General features: G+C 34.8%; 1 protein-coding gene across 3 annotated transcripts in view; it reads left to right on the top strand.

Annotated features, from left to right (window-relative positions):
• The window catches only part of ZNF800 (zinc finger protein 800), a 49430-nt gene that overhangs the window by 17791 nt on the left and 15211 nt on the right, over window positions 1-16428 (top strand). Inside the window, exons 4-6 of one of the 3 annotated variants that reach the window (XR_009520672.1) lie at window positions 1946-2089; window positions 4278-5970; window positions 7197-14428. Coding sequence is in view for 2 of the 3 variants with exons in the window: in XM_060020827.1 (XP_059876810.1) it covers window positions 1946-2089; window positions 4278-5970; window position 7197 (1838 nt within the window). In the remaining variant the exon portion in view is untranslated. Of the gene's footprint in view, window positions 1-1945; window positions 2090-4277; window positions 5971-7196; window positions 14808-16428 lie in introns of those variants that run through there. The other 2 variants (XM_060020827.1, XM_060020826.1) reach the window with 2 other exon arrangements.

Below are 16428 nucleotides of genomic sequence, written 5' to 3'. Positions count from 1 at the left end.
CTGAATCTTTAAAAATGTGTGTTTTCTGATTTTGCAGTAGTATGGTCTAGTGGACCAAATTAAACCTTGAGTTGGATTGGGAAATAGTGGAAGTTATTTTATTTTTATATATATATATATATATATATATATATATATATAATTTATTTATTTATTTATTTATTTATTTTTTTCTCAGTAGAAACCTGGATTTATAATTTAGTTCTTCTAGAATTTAGGTTCATATTTTCTTTCATAACTCTCCAAGATAGGTTTGGTTTGTTTGTTTTAAAAGATGAATAAACCAAGGTGCAAAGATTATATAGCCCTTTAAGGTCACACGACTAGGTGATAATCAAAATTGGAATCTCTAAAGACTTCGTAAAGTTCTGATAATGTGGTAATCTTGTTGGCAGTAGAAATTTGAGGGCTGGCTTGTCTTCAAAATGATAAAATGCAACATGATGATTAATACAATAATTAAATATAAACAGATTGCAAAAGATTGAATCAGAAATGCTTAACCTTTATGGATCCTACAGTATTAATTATGCTACTGAGATGGTGTTTATTCTCTAGTAGTCTTGGAGCTTAATAGTCACGTGCTTGTTGAATGATGGAACACTGTGCACCTAGATAGTCTTAAGTATTTTTCAGGACGCTTTTTTTCCCCTCCTTTTTTTTTTTTTTTTTTTTTTTTTGCGGTACTCGGGCCCCCCACCACCGCGGCCTGTCCCATTGCGGAGCACAGGCTCCGGACGCGCAGGCCCAGCGGCCATGGCTCACGGGCCCAGTTGCTCTGCAGCACGTGGGATCCTCCCGGACCGGGGCACGAACCCGTATCGCCTGCATCGTCAGGCGGACTCCCAACCACTGCGCCACCAGGGAAGCCCTCCCTTCTTTAATTTAAGTCAATATTATTATCATTTTTTGAGGAAACCAAAGGCTCCTTAATTAGTGAACACTGCAGATCACTTTTGTCAATTTACCTGTGTCAAAGACCTGTAAGAAGTAGTGACAGAAGATCTTCTATTTGTGTTTTATTTTGAAGATTTAAAGAGTGCTTGTTGCTGTTTATTTTTTCTCTGCCTTTTGATCTTCCATCATAATAATGCTTAGATTCCATAGATCGGTGGCAATTCTTCAATGAATATTTATTGAGCATTATTAGAGCTGAACACTTTTTAGCTGTAAATAAGGCAGGCTTGATCTTGGCTGCCTTGGAATTTATAATCTAGTGGAAAAGACGGGCTTTAAAGTAGTAATTATATCAATATTTAATTTTTTGCAATTAGGGTGAGTTTTTGAGGGAGAAAGGCTTTGAATAAATTTCTAGTGGTATTAAGAGACCTAAGCAAAATTCAAAACCGTGGACAAGGATTCTTTACTCTCACTGAATGGCCATAATCCCACGTTGCCCCAGAACCCGAAGTAATTTAAGCTGAAGTTAAAAAGAAAGTCACAGACAATCCTGTGACACAGTTTTGACCTTCTTTAAGGAATCGGGGAAAGTGTATTACTCATGTTTACTTCCTAATGTGAAAGAGAGCTGGAAGAACCAGCCAAAAACTTGGGTTGGGGTGGCATTTAATTCTTCTGTTCACACTCCAGGTCTGTTGAATCAGAATCTCCAGGAGTGGGTCATGTACATCTTTATTCCTCGGTCATTGTGATGATCAACCAGATGTTGGAACCACTGTTAAGATAGCCCAGGAATTGATTGGCTGCTGAATTAGAAAAAGACCATCAATTTCAGCTGTCCTAATATCCAAATGATAGTAGAATTTTGCTTAAAACTTAGTTTATAACTTAGTTCTGAGTATAGTATGGTAGACATTGGCAATGCCCGTATTTTGTTTTTAAAGAGTAAAACTGCACCTTTGGATTGTCAACAGTGGTTGCCCAGTTTAAAACTGCATGTTAAAGTTACCTTTTGTGTTAAGTTTTCTTTTCTTTTTTCCTTCAGGAACTAAACAACTTAAGCATATTTTATTAAAAGATGTGGACACTATTTTTGAATGTAAATTATGCCGCAGTCTCTTCAGAGGATTACCAAATTTAATTACCCATAAAAAATTCTACTGCCCACCAAGTCTCCAGATGGATGACAGTAAGTTTTATTCATATATTCAATTATGCATTTTGCTATGTATTCTTATACTACAGCTATACATTTATGTTAAAATAGTATCGATGTCTAGTTACAGATAATATATTGATAGAGAATAAGGTAAAATACTTGACTCAATGTTATATTCAGTTTCTTAAATAGATATTTTAATATCAGTGTTTTTCATTTGGATTTTGCTAAAGATATATGAGGTTAGATTTTTGAGTATATTTGTATTAAAGTATTGGATATATTTGAATGTTTATATGGACTATACAGTTTATATCCAGGATTTTTGTAATTTAAAATATTAATGCTTGATGAGGGTGTTGATATTTTTCCTCCTTACTTCTTAAAAACTTGTTACCAGATATGACTCATCATTTACTTAGATTCTCCTTAAGTAAGTGAGAAAGTTGGAAATAGAGCAAAGAATGAGTAAATGAGTTGATTTTTTTGGTAATTGTAGAGAGCATTAAAAAATACTTGTTGATCTTTCTAGTGTTTTCTGGGTCTTGATTTGAAGATCAGTTTTATTCTCAGTGAAGTTTATTAGATAAGTCATTTTATCAGAAATTAGATTGCGTTATGGGCTAACCTGAGATCTGAAATAGCTTTATGTGGTAAAGGCAGGTAGTAGCCTAACAAAGTCTTTGTGGAACCAAATGTTTGTTGAATTAAGCATATTGTCTCTTCTCTGTATGATTAAGTTGCAGTATATATAATGGTATTATTTTCTTGCTTTAAAGAATAATGTAAATTCCTTAAAATATTTTAATAAGTAATAGGTTACTTTCATTATTTCTTGTTCAGGGATTTAACTCTTGTGGACTTACAAAATATAGAATTTATTTTGTTAGCTTGATATTACAGTTGCATTATGGATTTTGTGCATTTTTCCACTTAACCTTTTTGGGATGGAAATGGAATGCAGAGCTCCAAATATCGAAAGTACTGCTTTAATTATTAGCATGAAGCTGATTTAAAGTATATTATAGGACATAGATGAAACAGAAATTTCATATTTGTCTGGAAACTTTCCCTACCACTGTTAAATCTTACTACACTTCTTTTTATCCTTGAAATATAAATGAAAAGGTAGTCTATAGAGATTAGTTTCAAATCTAACCTTTTAATTAAAGAACTAGTAGGAATTTAATTTTCTGGTAGTCATTCTTTGTTACTTTTTGGTGTGAAATAAAGTTTAGTTGAATTTTAGAGGGAAATAGATAAATGGATTTGCTGTATTATTGTGCACTGCAATACTTATTCTAGAAATACTTCTGTGAAAGTATAATTCTTCTTATAGATACCACTTTATCCATTTTAAAAAAGAAAGATTAGTAGACTAGAAGAGCTATGATGAGTCATTTCTTGATTTATAATTAGATACCAGATTTGATGCTATACTTGTAGCTAGATTTTAACATTTTAGGTAGAAACATAACCAGTGTTAGACAGCTCTGTTACAATAGGAATATTAGGTTGCCTACAGATGGTGTAATTATTGCACAGATAAATAAAACTAGCTCTGTTTTTGGAGTTAATCTGTAGTTTTTAATCATTTGTTTTAATAGGTTGCCATGTTAAGAAGACATGTAATAGGACTGAATTTAGCAAACACTTCTATACATCCTGTCATTCATGTTTATGTATTTTCCTATAAATCGTCTTCATTTTCCATAAGATGTTCAAATGTCCCTATACAATTAGATGAGATTATTTATTATGGATTAAGTTAATAGGAATGCTGTTATATTTTCTAAAAAAAGAATTATTTTTATATGTAGTAACATTCTTCATGGTGTTTTATCCATCTTGGGTTATGAGAACTTTGATTTGCCTTTGCTAGCCTAAAAATATGAAATACTATTTTTATTGTTTATTGTACCCATGTGCTTAAATATTTTATATTAAGGGCCCTTATTAGAAGTAACTCTTCAGATTGCATCTACTCCTTAACATTTGTGTACCATGATGAGATTGTAAATTAAAGCAAATTTTAATTTAATTAATACTTGTTTTTATACTCATAAAATACTGAGAAGTAGATAATGCTCTTGTAAAAATAAATGCAAACCAGTAATATAATAAATTTTAAAATAGAGGTTCATAATACATTTAAAAATATTAGAGGGCTAGAGCAGGCTAATTATTTCAGATTAAAATGTTGTTTTTTCCTTAACAGACCTTCCTGATGTAAATGATAAACAAAGCCAAGCCATAAGTGATCTCCTAGAAGCCATATATCCAAGTGTGGACAAGCGAGAATACATTATTAAGCTAGAACCCATAGAAACGAATCAGAATGCAGTTTTTCAATATATTTCAAGGACTGATAATCCTACTGAAGTCACAGAGTCAAGCAGTACTCCTGAACAGCCTGAAGTTCAAATACAGGAAACTAGCACTGAACAGTCTAAGACAGTTCCAGTTACAGACACAGAGGTGGAAACTGTAGAGCCCCCTCCTGTTGAAATTGTTGCAGATGAAGTTGCACCTACATCTGATGAACAACTGCAGGAATCACAGGCCGACTTGGAAACTTCTGACAATTCTGATTTTGGTCACCAGTTGATATGTTGTCTTTGTAGAAAAGAATTCAATTCCAGACGAGGTGTTCGTCGTCACATTCGAAAAGTACACAAGAAAAAAATGGAAGAACTAAAAAAGTACATTGAAACACGAAAGAATCCAAACCAATCCTCTAAAGGACGCAGTAAGAATGTTCTAGTTCCATTAAGTAGGAGTTGTCCAGTATGTTGTAAATCATTTGCTACAAAAGCGAATGTAAGGAGGCATTTTGATGAAGTTCATAGAGGACTAAGGAGGGATTCAATTACTCCTGATATAGCAACAAAGCCTGGGCAACCTTTGTTCCTGGATTCTGTTTCTCCTAAAAAATCTTTTAAGGCTCGAAAACAAAAGTCGTCTTCAAAGGCTGAATACAATTTAACTGCATGCAAATGCCTCCTTTGCAAGAGGAAATATAGTTCACAAATAATGCTTAAAAGACATATGCAAATTGTCCACAAGATAACTCTTTCTGGAACAAACTCTAAAAGAGAGAAAGGCCCCAATAATACTGCCAACAGTTCAGAAATAAAAGTTAAAGTTGAACCAGCAGATTCTGTAGAATCTTCACCCCCTTCCATTATCCATTCTCCACAGAATGAATTAAAGGGAACAAATCATTCAAATGAAAAAAAGAACGCACCGGCAGCACAGAAAAATAAAGTTAAACAAGACTCTGAAAGCCCTAAATCAACTAGTCCGTCTGCTGCAGGTGGCCAGCAAAAAACCAGGAAGCCAAAACTTTCAGCTGGCTTTGACTTTAAGCAACTTTACTGTAAACTTTGTAAACGTCAGTTTACTTCCAAACAGAACTTGACTAAACATATTGAATTGCACACAGATGGGAATAACATTTATGTTAAATTCTACAAGTGTCCTCTTTGCACTTATGAAACTCGTCGGAAGCGCGATGTGATACGACATATAACTGTGGTTCATAAAAAGTCATCCCGTTATCTTGGGAAAATAACAGCCAGTTTAGAGATCAGAGCTATAAAAAAGCCCATTGATTTTGTTCTAAATAAAGTGGCAAAAAGAGGCCCTTCAAGAGACGAAGCAAAACATAGTGATTCAAAACACGATGGCACTTCTAACTCTCCTAGTAAAAAGTATGAAGTAGCTGATGTTGGTATTGAAGTAAAAGTCACAAAAAACTTTTCTCTTCACAGATGCAATAAATGTGGAAAGGCATTTGCCAAAAAGACTTATCTTGAACATCATAAGAAAACTCATAAGGCAAATGCTTCCAATTCACCTGAAGGAAACAAAACCAAAGGCCGAAGTACAAGATCTAAGGCTCTTGTCTGGTGAGGAACAGTTACAGAGTTTTGCTTTTTTCCCCCCATCGAACTAAAAAAATCATTTGACCATAATTTATAGCTGGTTCCATTTTAACACATTTGCTTCCATATATCTTACGGCAGTGGGAACTGCAAGAGTAATGTGCATATCGCATTTACCTCTTCAGTGACCTTTATTCCAGTGGCTTGGGAACAAAAGTTAACTTCAGAACTTATCTTCCACAGGACAATGCAATATAGTTATAGGTAGATGGCACAGGGTCAGTGATTTCCTCTCAATGTTGTAAAATATATACATTTATATTGGCTTATGTTTACAATAGAAGTCTTCTGTTTAACTAACTTTGCACAGGTTTAATTTGATTCAGTGACTTAGTCTACTAATTAATACATTGTAGGAAGTTAAGTATATTAGAATGAATTTGTGAAGGCAATAATTATAGGAAAAAAGTCTTTTGAGGCACTGTAATTATTGTTAAATTAATCTGTGACGGCTAAATAAAGTGCTGCACTCAGAAAAAACAATCCCCAAATTGAATTTAGAACAATTAGCATTTATTATTTACGTTTAACATAGTGCTTCCAGGCAAAGGGGGAAACGATAAACAAAAGTTTGGGTTTATTTTTCCTTCTCCTTGGGAGTATGTGTTAGTTCCTGTTTTTTAGTTTTTACCTTTGGAAAAAGTGATTGTTTAGGTCCCTGATCCTCTTATTTTTACCTTTTCGTTTAAATAAAGTTTTGGTGATCATTTCAACATAGGTAATATTATTAAGGAGGTTTTTTTTTTTTTTTTCTCCTGTGGTTGTGTGTTGCAAGAAAAATAAAATTCCTATTGGGAAGAAAGAAAAAAATATTAGTTTTTTAGAGGGTTTTGGAACAAATGTAGATTTTTAAAATGCAATATGAACTAAGGAGTAGACTCCCTGTACTTGTTTTTGCAAGTCTCTCTATATTTTTAAAGTTTACCTTCAGTACCTGTGTCCCTTGTATTAATGCATTTAATATATTTAATTAGTATTAAATTAGTTTTGGATTCAGATTCTAAAGCAGTATACTTAGTTTGAGTGCTCAGTAGGTTAAATGTTGTGGTTTGATTATCACACATTTTTTTATTTGTGTGGAAAACTTGAGATGAAACCATCCTTTAGAAGTCATTTACTATTGTATTATTTTGAAAATAAGGTTTTATTGGTAAACTCAAAAGTGTTCATTTATTCCCATTTCTCCTCAGATAACTTCAAGTGATGTACGAAAAGGTTTGGAGTTCATTTTTGTGGAAAGACTTTAAATTGGTGTTAGAACCACTAAACATCTTCAAATGGTACTATGAGGAAAAAAAAAGAAAAAAATTTGATAAATATATGACTGTAACTGCTGTTTTCTGACTAAAATAATAACCATCTAACCACTTGTTTCTAAGGCACTGCCTCTTCCAGCACTTTCAAGTAGCTGTGACATTTTGTATTGTCATCACAGTCCATCAGCTAACCACCCCTGTGCATTTGGTCTACAGTTTCTACAAAAATGTTGCAAATTTTGTTTTCCAGCAGTTTGTTGATTAAGTGATCAACAATCTGAAGAAAATACCACCACTGGTGATTTTTAATTATCAAAGACTTTATAAGTTAGCGATTTTAGTTTTGTTCCACTTTATTTGGCAGAATTTTTATTGGATTGTACAGATATATAATTTCCTAGTGAGCGTATGTTAGGACCAAAAGACAAATCTCAACACATTATAAATATTTAGCCTACTAAATATTTGTAATTATTTTTACATCCATTTATTTCTAACTTGTTCTATAGCACTTAAATGTTTGAAAATTTCATTCTAAAATATATACTATAGGAAACTTCCGGTTCATTTTCATCCATGGATCATCACATTCTTCATTTGTAAACATCTGAGGTTTTTATGAAAATTAAACATTCCCCTATTTTTCTTTAAGTTTCATACAAAGCACTTTAATGATAGATGCAACTTAATTTTTCAGTTTTTTTTTTAAAAGACCCCACATTTACTAATGTTAATATGAAGGTAATAAATAGCTTACTGCTATTTTATGGATGCAGACAATCCCTGCACATCCACTTCTTATAATACTAGTTTATTTCTTTACATATTGCTAAAAAAGGAAGATTGGGGTATAAACCCTGATTCTTTTTCTCTCCCAAGTAAAATCTTAAATGACCACTTTAGATAATATTTGATCCCTACTGTAAAATTTAGAAAATAATGAATTTTTGTCCATTTTTGTAATCAAGATTTTAGGGAAAACAGAAGTACATCTATCTTTAATGAAATACTGGACAGGTTTTTGTGTAATCAATATTTTGTACTTTTTAGGGAATATTTTATTTTTTAGTAATTTTTGTCAAATTATAATTTTAAAAGGTACAGCAGAGAATATACCATGTTTTTATATAGGTTCATCCCTGTACTTAGGAGGGACCCTGTCCATCTATATACTTTTTGTATAAAATTTTAAAATGTTGAAGATCCACAAGGTCATAATAAAATGCTTTCATAGCTAGAAAAACATTTACCCTTCCCAGTGCTTTGCACTAAAATATACTGTGAAAGGAAACTAGAAAGACTGTAACTGTTGCTGGAAATGTTCTATATTGAATGTACATGCTCTTGTTGGAAAAATGTACTATATGTGATGGAAATAAACCAGACTCGAAGTTATTTCAGCTAAATGTGCTTCAACGAAGGTGCATTGGTTGAAACTTAAATGTTTTATTATCAAATTTAAATTTATTCAGTGACTATGAGCAGCTACACTTGAAATTTATCCTGATAGTTTTATTTTTAAGAATTAGAGTAATAATTTCTCTTTAATTTAAAAACAGATTTACTTTTCCACATATGGAAAACTTGTACTTATAGGTCTAACTTTAATGATTAATAGTGTAATATATTTAGGGAACTAAATGTGTAGGTGTTATTTCATTTATAAACCATCTTCATTAGTTGCACGTTATTAAACCTGTATGTTTGACTTTTGCAAGGTGTTATCTTTTATGCATTCCTACACACAAGACATATTCCAAAGATATTTTCCAGACTTAGGTACCTATAACAAATGGAAAGATATGAGGATTCCTAAAAAGCTTGGGGTAGCTCTTTGCTGCAGCCTCTCTTGTGTATGCTGGCCTTTTCCTTTCTGCTTTACTTGTTAAATACTGTAGGGAAGAAAGAGAAATATCCTGATGGTGGTGGTGGAGAGCCCAATTGCTGCAGTTCCCTTACTTTACTCACCTGTTTCCACAGGACCTTTCACATACAGTTTGTCTCCACTGTCGTAACTTAGAGCCACAGAGCAGGAATTTAGGAGGGGGCATCAAGGGTTCCAAGGACTATAAAAATATTTCATCTGGGTCATAGAGAAAAAAATAGCATTATGTCAGGACTTGTCTAAATTAGAAGGGCTTAGAGAGATTAAGAATATTTTATCATAATAGCCAAATTAATGGATCATGGGAAGCATAGAGACTAAACTAGGACCAGTTAAGTAGAATGAACAAGTAAGAAGTGATTAGAAATTCTTTGTTCTTCCTATTCCTTTCTGGTCTTCATCCCTTTTGGTTTTATTTTGACTCTTGAGGTTTGTCATCTCAGAGGATCAGGCTTGAGGGTCTTGAGAAGAGGCCTAAGAAATTTGTGCCAGAAGCTTTTCTACACACAGGCTGTATAAGCAAGTATTTATAGTACTTTTTGTTGTCGTTGGGGGGAGTAGTGAAGCAGGTAAAGAACCATCAGAAACTCCTTATTTTATATTAAGACCTATTTCTGGCTACAAATTACATCCACTTTTGCTGCAATTTGATCAATTGAGAGTTCTTCTATAGAATTCAAATCATCTTCCTTCCTGAAGATACCTTTTATTCCTAAATTTGGTGGAAGAGGAGAAACAGTAAAAGGTATGGCTTGCGCTTCAACTTCATAAGTTTGTATAGTGCAAGCAAAAGCTGGATGAAGTATGGCTGATACTAAGCAGATGGTTTTTTTTTTTTTTTTTTTATGGCCACGCTGCCCAGCTTGTGGGATTTTAGTTCCCCCATCAGGGATCGAACCCTGGCCTTCGGTAGTGAGAGTACGGAGTTCTAGCCACTGGACTGCCAGGGAATTCCCTAAGCAGGTGTTGATTATAACATGCAGATATACCTTGAATGCACAATAACCATTTTGGGGGTTCATGTCTCTTTCCCCTCTTTACTCCCTACTTCAAGAAGAAAACCTTGAATGTACACATTCTTGAGCAATATATAAATTATCCATCCTTAACTTTTAGCCTAGTTTTTTATATATATATATATATGAGCCAAATTTTCGGTTGACACATTGCTTGTATTGTTGAAAAGTACCTTCACATTTTTTAGGAATATGTATTTGTTACATTGCCTTATGGTCAGTAGGCTGTTCTACTCAGTTTGCTTTAGAGAGCCTGTGGATGCAGTAGTGGGGAGTTTTGTGGTTTTGCTACAGTTTGAGGCTGCAGGTATAGAAAGAGGAGTTTCCCAGTAGGTATTATGGCAAGTAGGTATAGAGATAGAAGCACAAGTGAATATCATTTCCTGCTGTGAAGCTGTAAAAGATCTCTTTGAATAGCATGACCACTGAAAATGAGATTTGAAATGCTTCTAAAACTTCAGAAATTAGGTCTTCAGGTTTCCTGTAGTGGCCCTTGGAAATATTCTAGTTCCTTAGTTAGGAGTTTTAGAATTTACTTTTCTAATGGAATCCTTAGATTATCAGGATTATGATTCAGACACAGTCTCGTAGTTGATCAGTGGCCAAGCTCTAAGATATGGGCAGCATGATGTTGGCTGTGGTGTTAGACAGAATCCTTCTGTACTTTATGCTATTCTTTTTCTCTTCTCTGACTTCAAGAGCTAGCGGAAGCCTCAAGATTGAAAAGGAGTAAGGATCAGCAATCTTAAGTACGGCTGTTAGTTGTTTGGTTTCTAAGGCATAAAGCACATGTTAGATGGCAGAATAAAATGTGTTTCATTTAAAGTCACCTACAATTATTTTGGCTTTTCTAACTTTCTAAATTCCTTCCTTCTCTCTTATAATTTGTTTCTGTACCCTTTTTCTTTGACCTCAGTTCTGAGCTTCCAGCTCTTTCCTTTTTTCTCTTCTGGTTAATTAACAGATCATAGTACCAAGATAGCTAAAATATTTTTTTGAGAAGGTAAGAGTGTGGAAAAACAGCTCATTTCTTCCTGAATCTTTATCATTCTACACTTGTCAGGTTTATTATTTATTTTGAAGTTTCTTTCTCTACATATGTTCACCACTATCATACCACAAACAGGGGAACATAATGAGCACCATAGGTGCATCTGGTTCAGAAAGTGCCCGGAGTTGGAGATTGTGCTGTTGTGCCCACTCAGCAGAATTAATTTGCTTGATTGTGTATTTTTGAGGTCAGGGACTATGTCTTGATAATTCTGTTTAGTGCCTAGCACGTTTTCATGTATATCCAGACACTAAATAAATGTTTGCTAATGATGTTGAAGTAAGTAGTAGCCTTTTCCATCTGAATTGTGCTGTCATATACTTTGAGGCTTTGGGTCTTACTTTCCTAAACTTTTATTATCTCAATATTGATAGATTTAATTTATTTTAGAAAGTGCCACCAGTACTAAAATGAGAGTTTATGATAATAAAGAGAATTCTTAGTATTAGTTGATAGTAATTAACGTGTATAGAGTGCTTACTATGTACCAAGTGCTTTGCTAATCCTTTATATGCATGATGCCCCTAATCCACCAAGAGCCCTGTGGAGTAAGAACTGTTCCTTCATCATGCCCACTTTACAGAGTAGAAAAATTGAAGCTTAGGGAAGTTCAGTGGTTTACTGCAGTTCACATAGCTAGTAAATTATAGAATTGAGACTTGACACTAAGTCTGACCACAAAGCATGTTCCCTTAATCAGTGCACCTTATATATGCAGATTTTATCATTTGCAAAGTACAGTCACTACATTACTTGTTGGCAGTTTGGTGTAATGATCTGGAGCTAGATTCGTTGGTGAAATTTTTGTATCCACCATTTATTTCCTGTGTGACCTTGGGCAAGTTCAGTTACTTAAGCATTCTGTATCCTAGTTAACCTCATTTATAAAATGAGAATAATGTTTCTTACCTGATAGGGTTGTTCTGAGGAGAAAATGAAAAATACATGTAAAACAGGGTGGTCCTTGTCATGTTACAATAAATGTTAGATATGATTACTATAAGTCATTTTCACAGTATAAATGTGCAACTTTTTATTACCTTGTAAAGTTAAGTTTAAATGGAAATGTGTGCATTAGAAGAGAGTTTATTGCTACGCATCAGATTTTAACTGCTGCTTTTGTGTTTAACTGGGAAATGAGGACAACCAACTATATTATTATTTGCCACCAATTTTCTTCTAAGCAGCTATTACTAGTTTATCATTCCTACTCAAGTTTTTCATTTATCTTGAAAAGGTATTAGGTAGTTTTAAGCACATTCATTGTTTAGGCTTTGTTTTTATCATTACTCCTTAGGACAACCCATCTGTCTTAAAATTCTCTTAGTATCTGTTCTATCACACAATATTTTGGTTTTGGTCATGTGTAAAGTATTGACATGGAGCAAATATTAACTGAGTAACATAGTTCAAATATTTCTATGAAACTAAAGTAGATATGCATTACTATTTGAAAGCAAGCATTTGGTTGTGGAAAGAGTGGATTCTTCAGGAGAGCATTATTTGGGCTAAGTCAGGAATTTCTTTGGTGAATGTGTCATGAAGAAATAAGAAATGGTACTTTTCAAAAGTCTTGCCAATAATAGGCATTAGTGACAGTACTCCACATTTCACTTGAGGCCCAAGTACTGTCAAATTATCTACCAACAGGGTTTACCCGTACATCTCCCTGTTCTTGATCTTGTTTTTTTTAACCATAAGATGACGATTTTAGAAATTTTTGTGTCTAGGGTTAATTTGCAACACCAGAGAACCTTTGTCCCTTGGTTTGGATGAACTTTCATATCTTGATCTGCAGATTAAGTGCTGGGGTCCCAACACGTGGGTTGTGTGGTTTCTTAATGATTCTGATACTCAAATTCTTATGTCAGGTATCTGAGCATGTTTCTGGCACACAAAACATAGTAATGTTTAAACAGTAGAATGAGGTGGTTGAAAAAAATAGGCAAACCAAAACAAAAACAAACGCTTTGAATGCTTGAGCAATAATGACTTGCAGCCTCTCTGGGTGTCCTGCTCCTGTATAATCTGGTAACACTTTCGATGCAAGAGCATGTAATAATGTTATGTTCAGAGGAGAAATTATTACACAAAAATGAACCCTAAATGCATAGAACTCTCTTTACAACCCAGGTTTTGAATATTAGTTTTTAATTCCTTCTATCCGTGGAATTATCCTGAGAATAAATTAGCTCTGAGAAATGGAACTGTGGCTTTTAGTCAGTCTTTCTTTCTAAGCTGTGCAAAAATATATTTTTTTAAAAGTTGAGACTCTTCTTGGCTAAATTGATGCTTTGGTAGACTTAAACCCCAAAGTACTGGTTGTGTCTGGTAGTTTTTATTTTGGATGGGAAGAGAAAGTGAGGAATAGTTTTCTTCTAAGAAAAAAAAATAGCGAAGTACTAGGAACATTGTGTGCACAAGTGATTGAATTACATGAAAAGAAATTAACTTTTAGGGAAAAGATTTTTATGTAGTGTTCTTGGGGTTTTGTCATATAAGTTGTTAGGGTCGTTCTGTATAAGCTTCTGCAGGAGAGTGGCCATGCCATTTTCATGCCTTTTGTTCATTAGATATTTACTAAGTTCCTTTACTAAGAATTAGTATTAGTTCCTTTACTAAGAATTACTAAGAATCCAACATGCTGGACATTTGTAGATGTTTGAGACTTTCTGAGCTTTATTCTCCTTTCCTTTGAATGGGCAGCCTTTGAGGACATAAGGTAGGCTCATGGGGCTGTCATAAAGATAGAGGGAACACGCTTAGTGAAATTTGTGAGTCGTCATCAATATTTATATCCTCAAGTTAAGCTTTCCTCAGAACGTTTTCATGATTTTCCAGTTGGCCCTTTCTTTGCCTTGCTGTCTTGACTAGTCAGCTGTTGTTTCTTATGATTGTAAGTGAACACAATCACTTAGTTACCATGAAATTTGGATACAAACACACACCAGAGGAAGAAACTTTTCAAGGAAATGGTTTTGTTGCTGTAACTGCCCTGGATCTCTTTTCAGTTTCTAAGTGTATAATTGTAATGATATGAATTGTTATTTTTTAAGGTTTAAGATACTTCTTTGAAGGTCATTTCTTTCTAAAACAGTTAACTAGAGCTAAAGAACACAATGTCTTCAAACCACAGATTCTACAAGATGGAAATAAGACCCACAGTACTTGGATTACCAGTCACCACCCAGCTTGCCATGCCATCTCATTGCAGGTGTGTGAGTGCATGTGTGCCCGTGATAGAGCATTGTGCTATGTGCTTGCTGCTGCGAGTGCAGGGTTTTAGTTGGTCTGTAGCTGGTCAAGAGAGGTTCGTTAGAGAGTGCTGTGTGGGGAACTAAGACAGAAGGGGCCAGGCCTTAAGGGAACCTAGCAGTAATTGTACAAACTGACTTCACCATATGGATTTCAACCAGTTAAAGAAGCCGGAAAAAATAATGCTACTCTAGGGACTGGGTGTTGCCTTCTTAGGAGCAGGAGTATGGCTTCTCTGCTGCTATTAGCCCTTCTCAGACTCTGCTTTTTTTTTTTTTTTTTAACATCTTTATTGGAGTATAATCGCTTTACAATTGTGTGTTAGTTTCTGCTGTATAACAAAGTGAATCAGCTATACATATACATATATCCCCATATCCCCTCCCTCTTGCGTCTCCCTCCCACCCTCCCTATCCCAGCCCTCTAGGTGGTCACAAAGCACTGAGCTGATCTCCCTGTGCTGTGCGGTTGCTTACCACTAACTATTTTACATTTGGTGGTGTATATGTGTCCATGCCACTATATCACTTCGTCCCAGCTTACCCTTCCCCCTCCCCGTGTCAGACTCTGCTTTTACTTTAAGAAAAAAGACACTAATTACATCATTTGATATCTTCTCGGTGTGGTTATATAAGTGCCTCATTATTTCCACTGCTTGCCTCTTCTGTGTCTTTCAAGTATTTTCTTTCTCCATATAGCTTGAGTTTAGACTTCTGTAAGAGAAAATCTGATTGGTTCAGTTAGGTGCATTCTTGTTGGGCAAATCTCCCATGCTACGCCTCTTCGTAGGTTGCTGGTCATAGGTTGCTCTTCAGAGGTTGGCTGTTCCTGGAACAGGTGCTCTCTGTGGGTCCTGTCGTTGGTGATCATGGTAGCAGAGTCAGTGCCATAAAACATGGCCCTGGACCTAGTAAGAGGAATCTTTTGGTGCCAGTCTTTTAAAAGAGGGATCTGGATAGTTCTAGAATGTACTAATCTTTCCAGTACACATCATTTTCTTTCATTTTAAAGGTGATAGAATTAAAGGTAACCTGTGGGCTTGACTGTTCGTCAGTGCAGCACCAGTGATCCTTTCCATACTGAGAAAATGTGGGGAGGAGTTTTCTAATGAGCACCTGCAGTTCCTTTTCTGAACTGCCTGGTGCTGTTTCCGTCTTTGGCTTTGTAGATTCATAGGCAGCCTGAAGTTTTCACTCAAAAAGAGCCATTACATTTCCTGTAACAGCATATTAGGCCATTCTGTCAGTTGCTGTGATTTTCCAGACACCCACAATTATGCTGCACAATTTGAGTTGGTGATTTAGTGAAACCTTAAAGTATTGCTTCTGCTCTTGTATTTTCCGCATTTGGGCTTACTCTGCAATAGCTGCTTTATTCATTCCTTCAAGGACAGGCACTATTGAGTGTTAATCATGTGTCTGGCACCATTCCATTCTTCTGGGAAAACAGAATCACACAGTGGTTAAAACATGGATTTTTAAGAATCATGCATACCTGAGTTCAGGTCCTGGCTCCTTTGCTTACTAACTGTGTATGTTGGGCAAGTTACTTAGTTTTTCTAAGCTTCAATTTTCTTGTCTGTATAATGATGGTATTAGGAAATGCGGTATAGGTCGGTTTATTGTGGGAATTTATAAAAGTTTAATGATATATTGTATGTAATATACTTAGCACAATGCCTGGCTCAAGAGCTCAATAAATATGTATTAATACTGTTACAGTGATCACTAAAATTGCTATCAGTTTGCTGCCAAAATACTTTCTGGCACTTGCCAAATAGTTTCTGGTTATCTTGCTTTGCCATTTGATGTTCGTTGCCTTTTTGTTGGTATTAATCCAGCCATTTAAGGAAAAGTCAGATGTAACGTCTGTGATAAAGCCAAGATGGACAGCAGTTTATTAAGTTAGAACATATTATTTTATGGGTACTTAACCTGCTGCCGTGTTTGGCAGCACCTT

This window comes from Delphinus delphis, chromosome 9 (assembly GCF_949987515.2).
Source record: "Delphinus delphis chromosome 9, mDelDel1.2, whole genome shotgun sequence".
Classification (NCBI taxonomy): Eukaryota; Metazoa; Chordata; class Mammalia; order Artiodactyla; family Delphinidae; genus Delphinus; species Delphinus delphis.
Note: the sequence above shows the minus strand (reverse complement) of the source record. Positions and strands in the feature narration are given on the sequence as shown.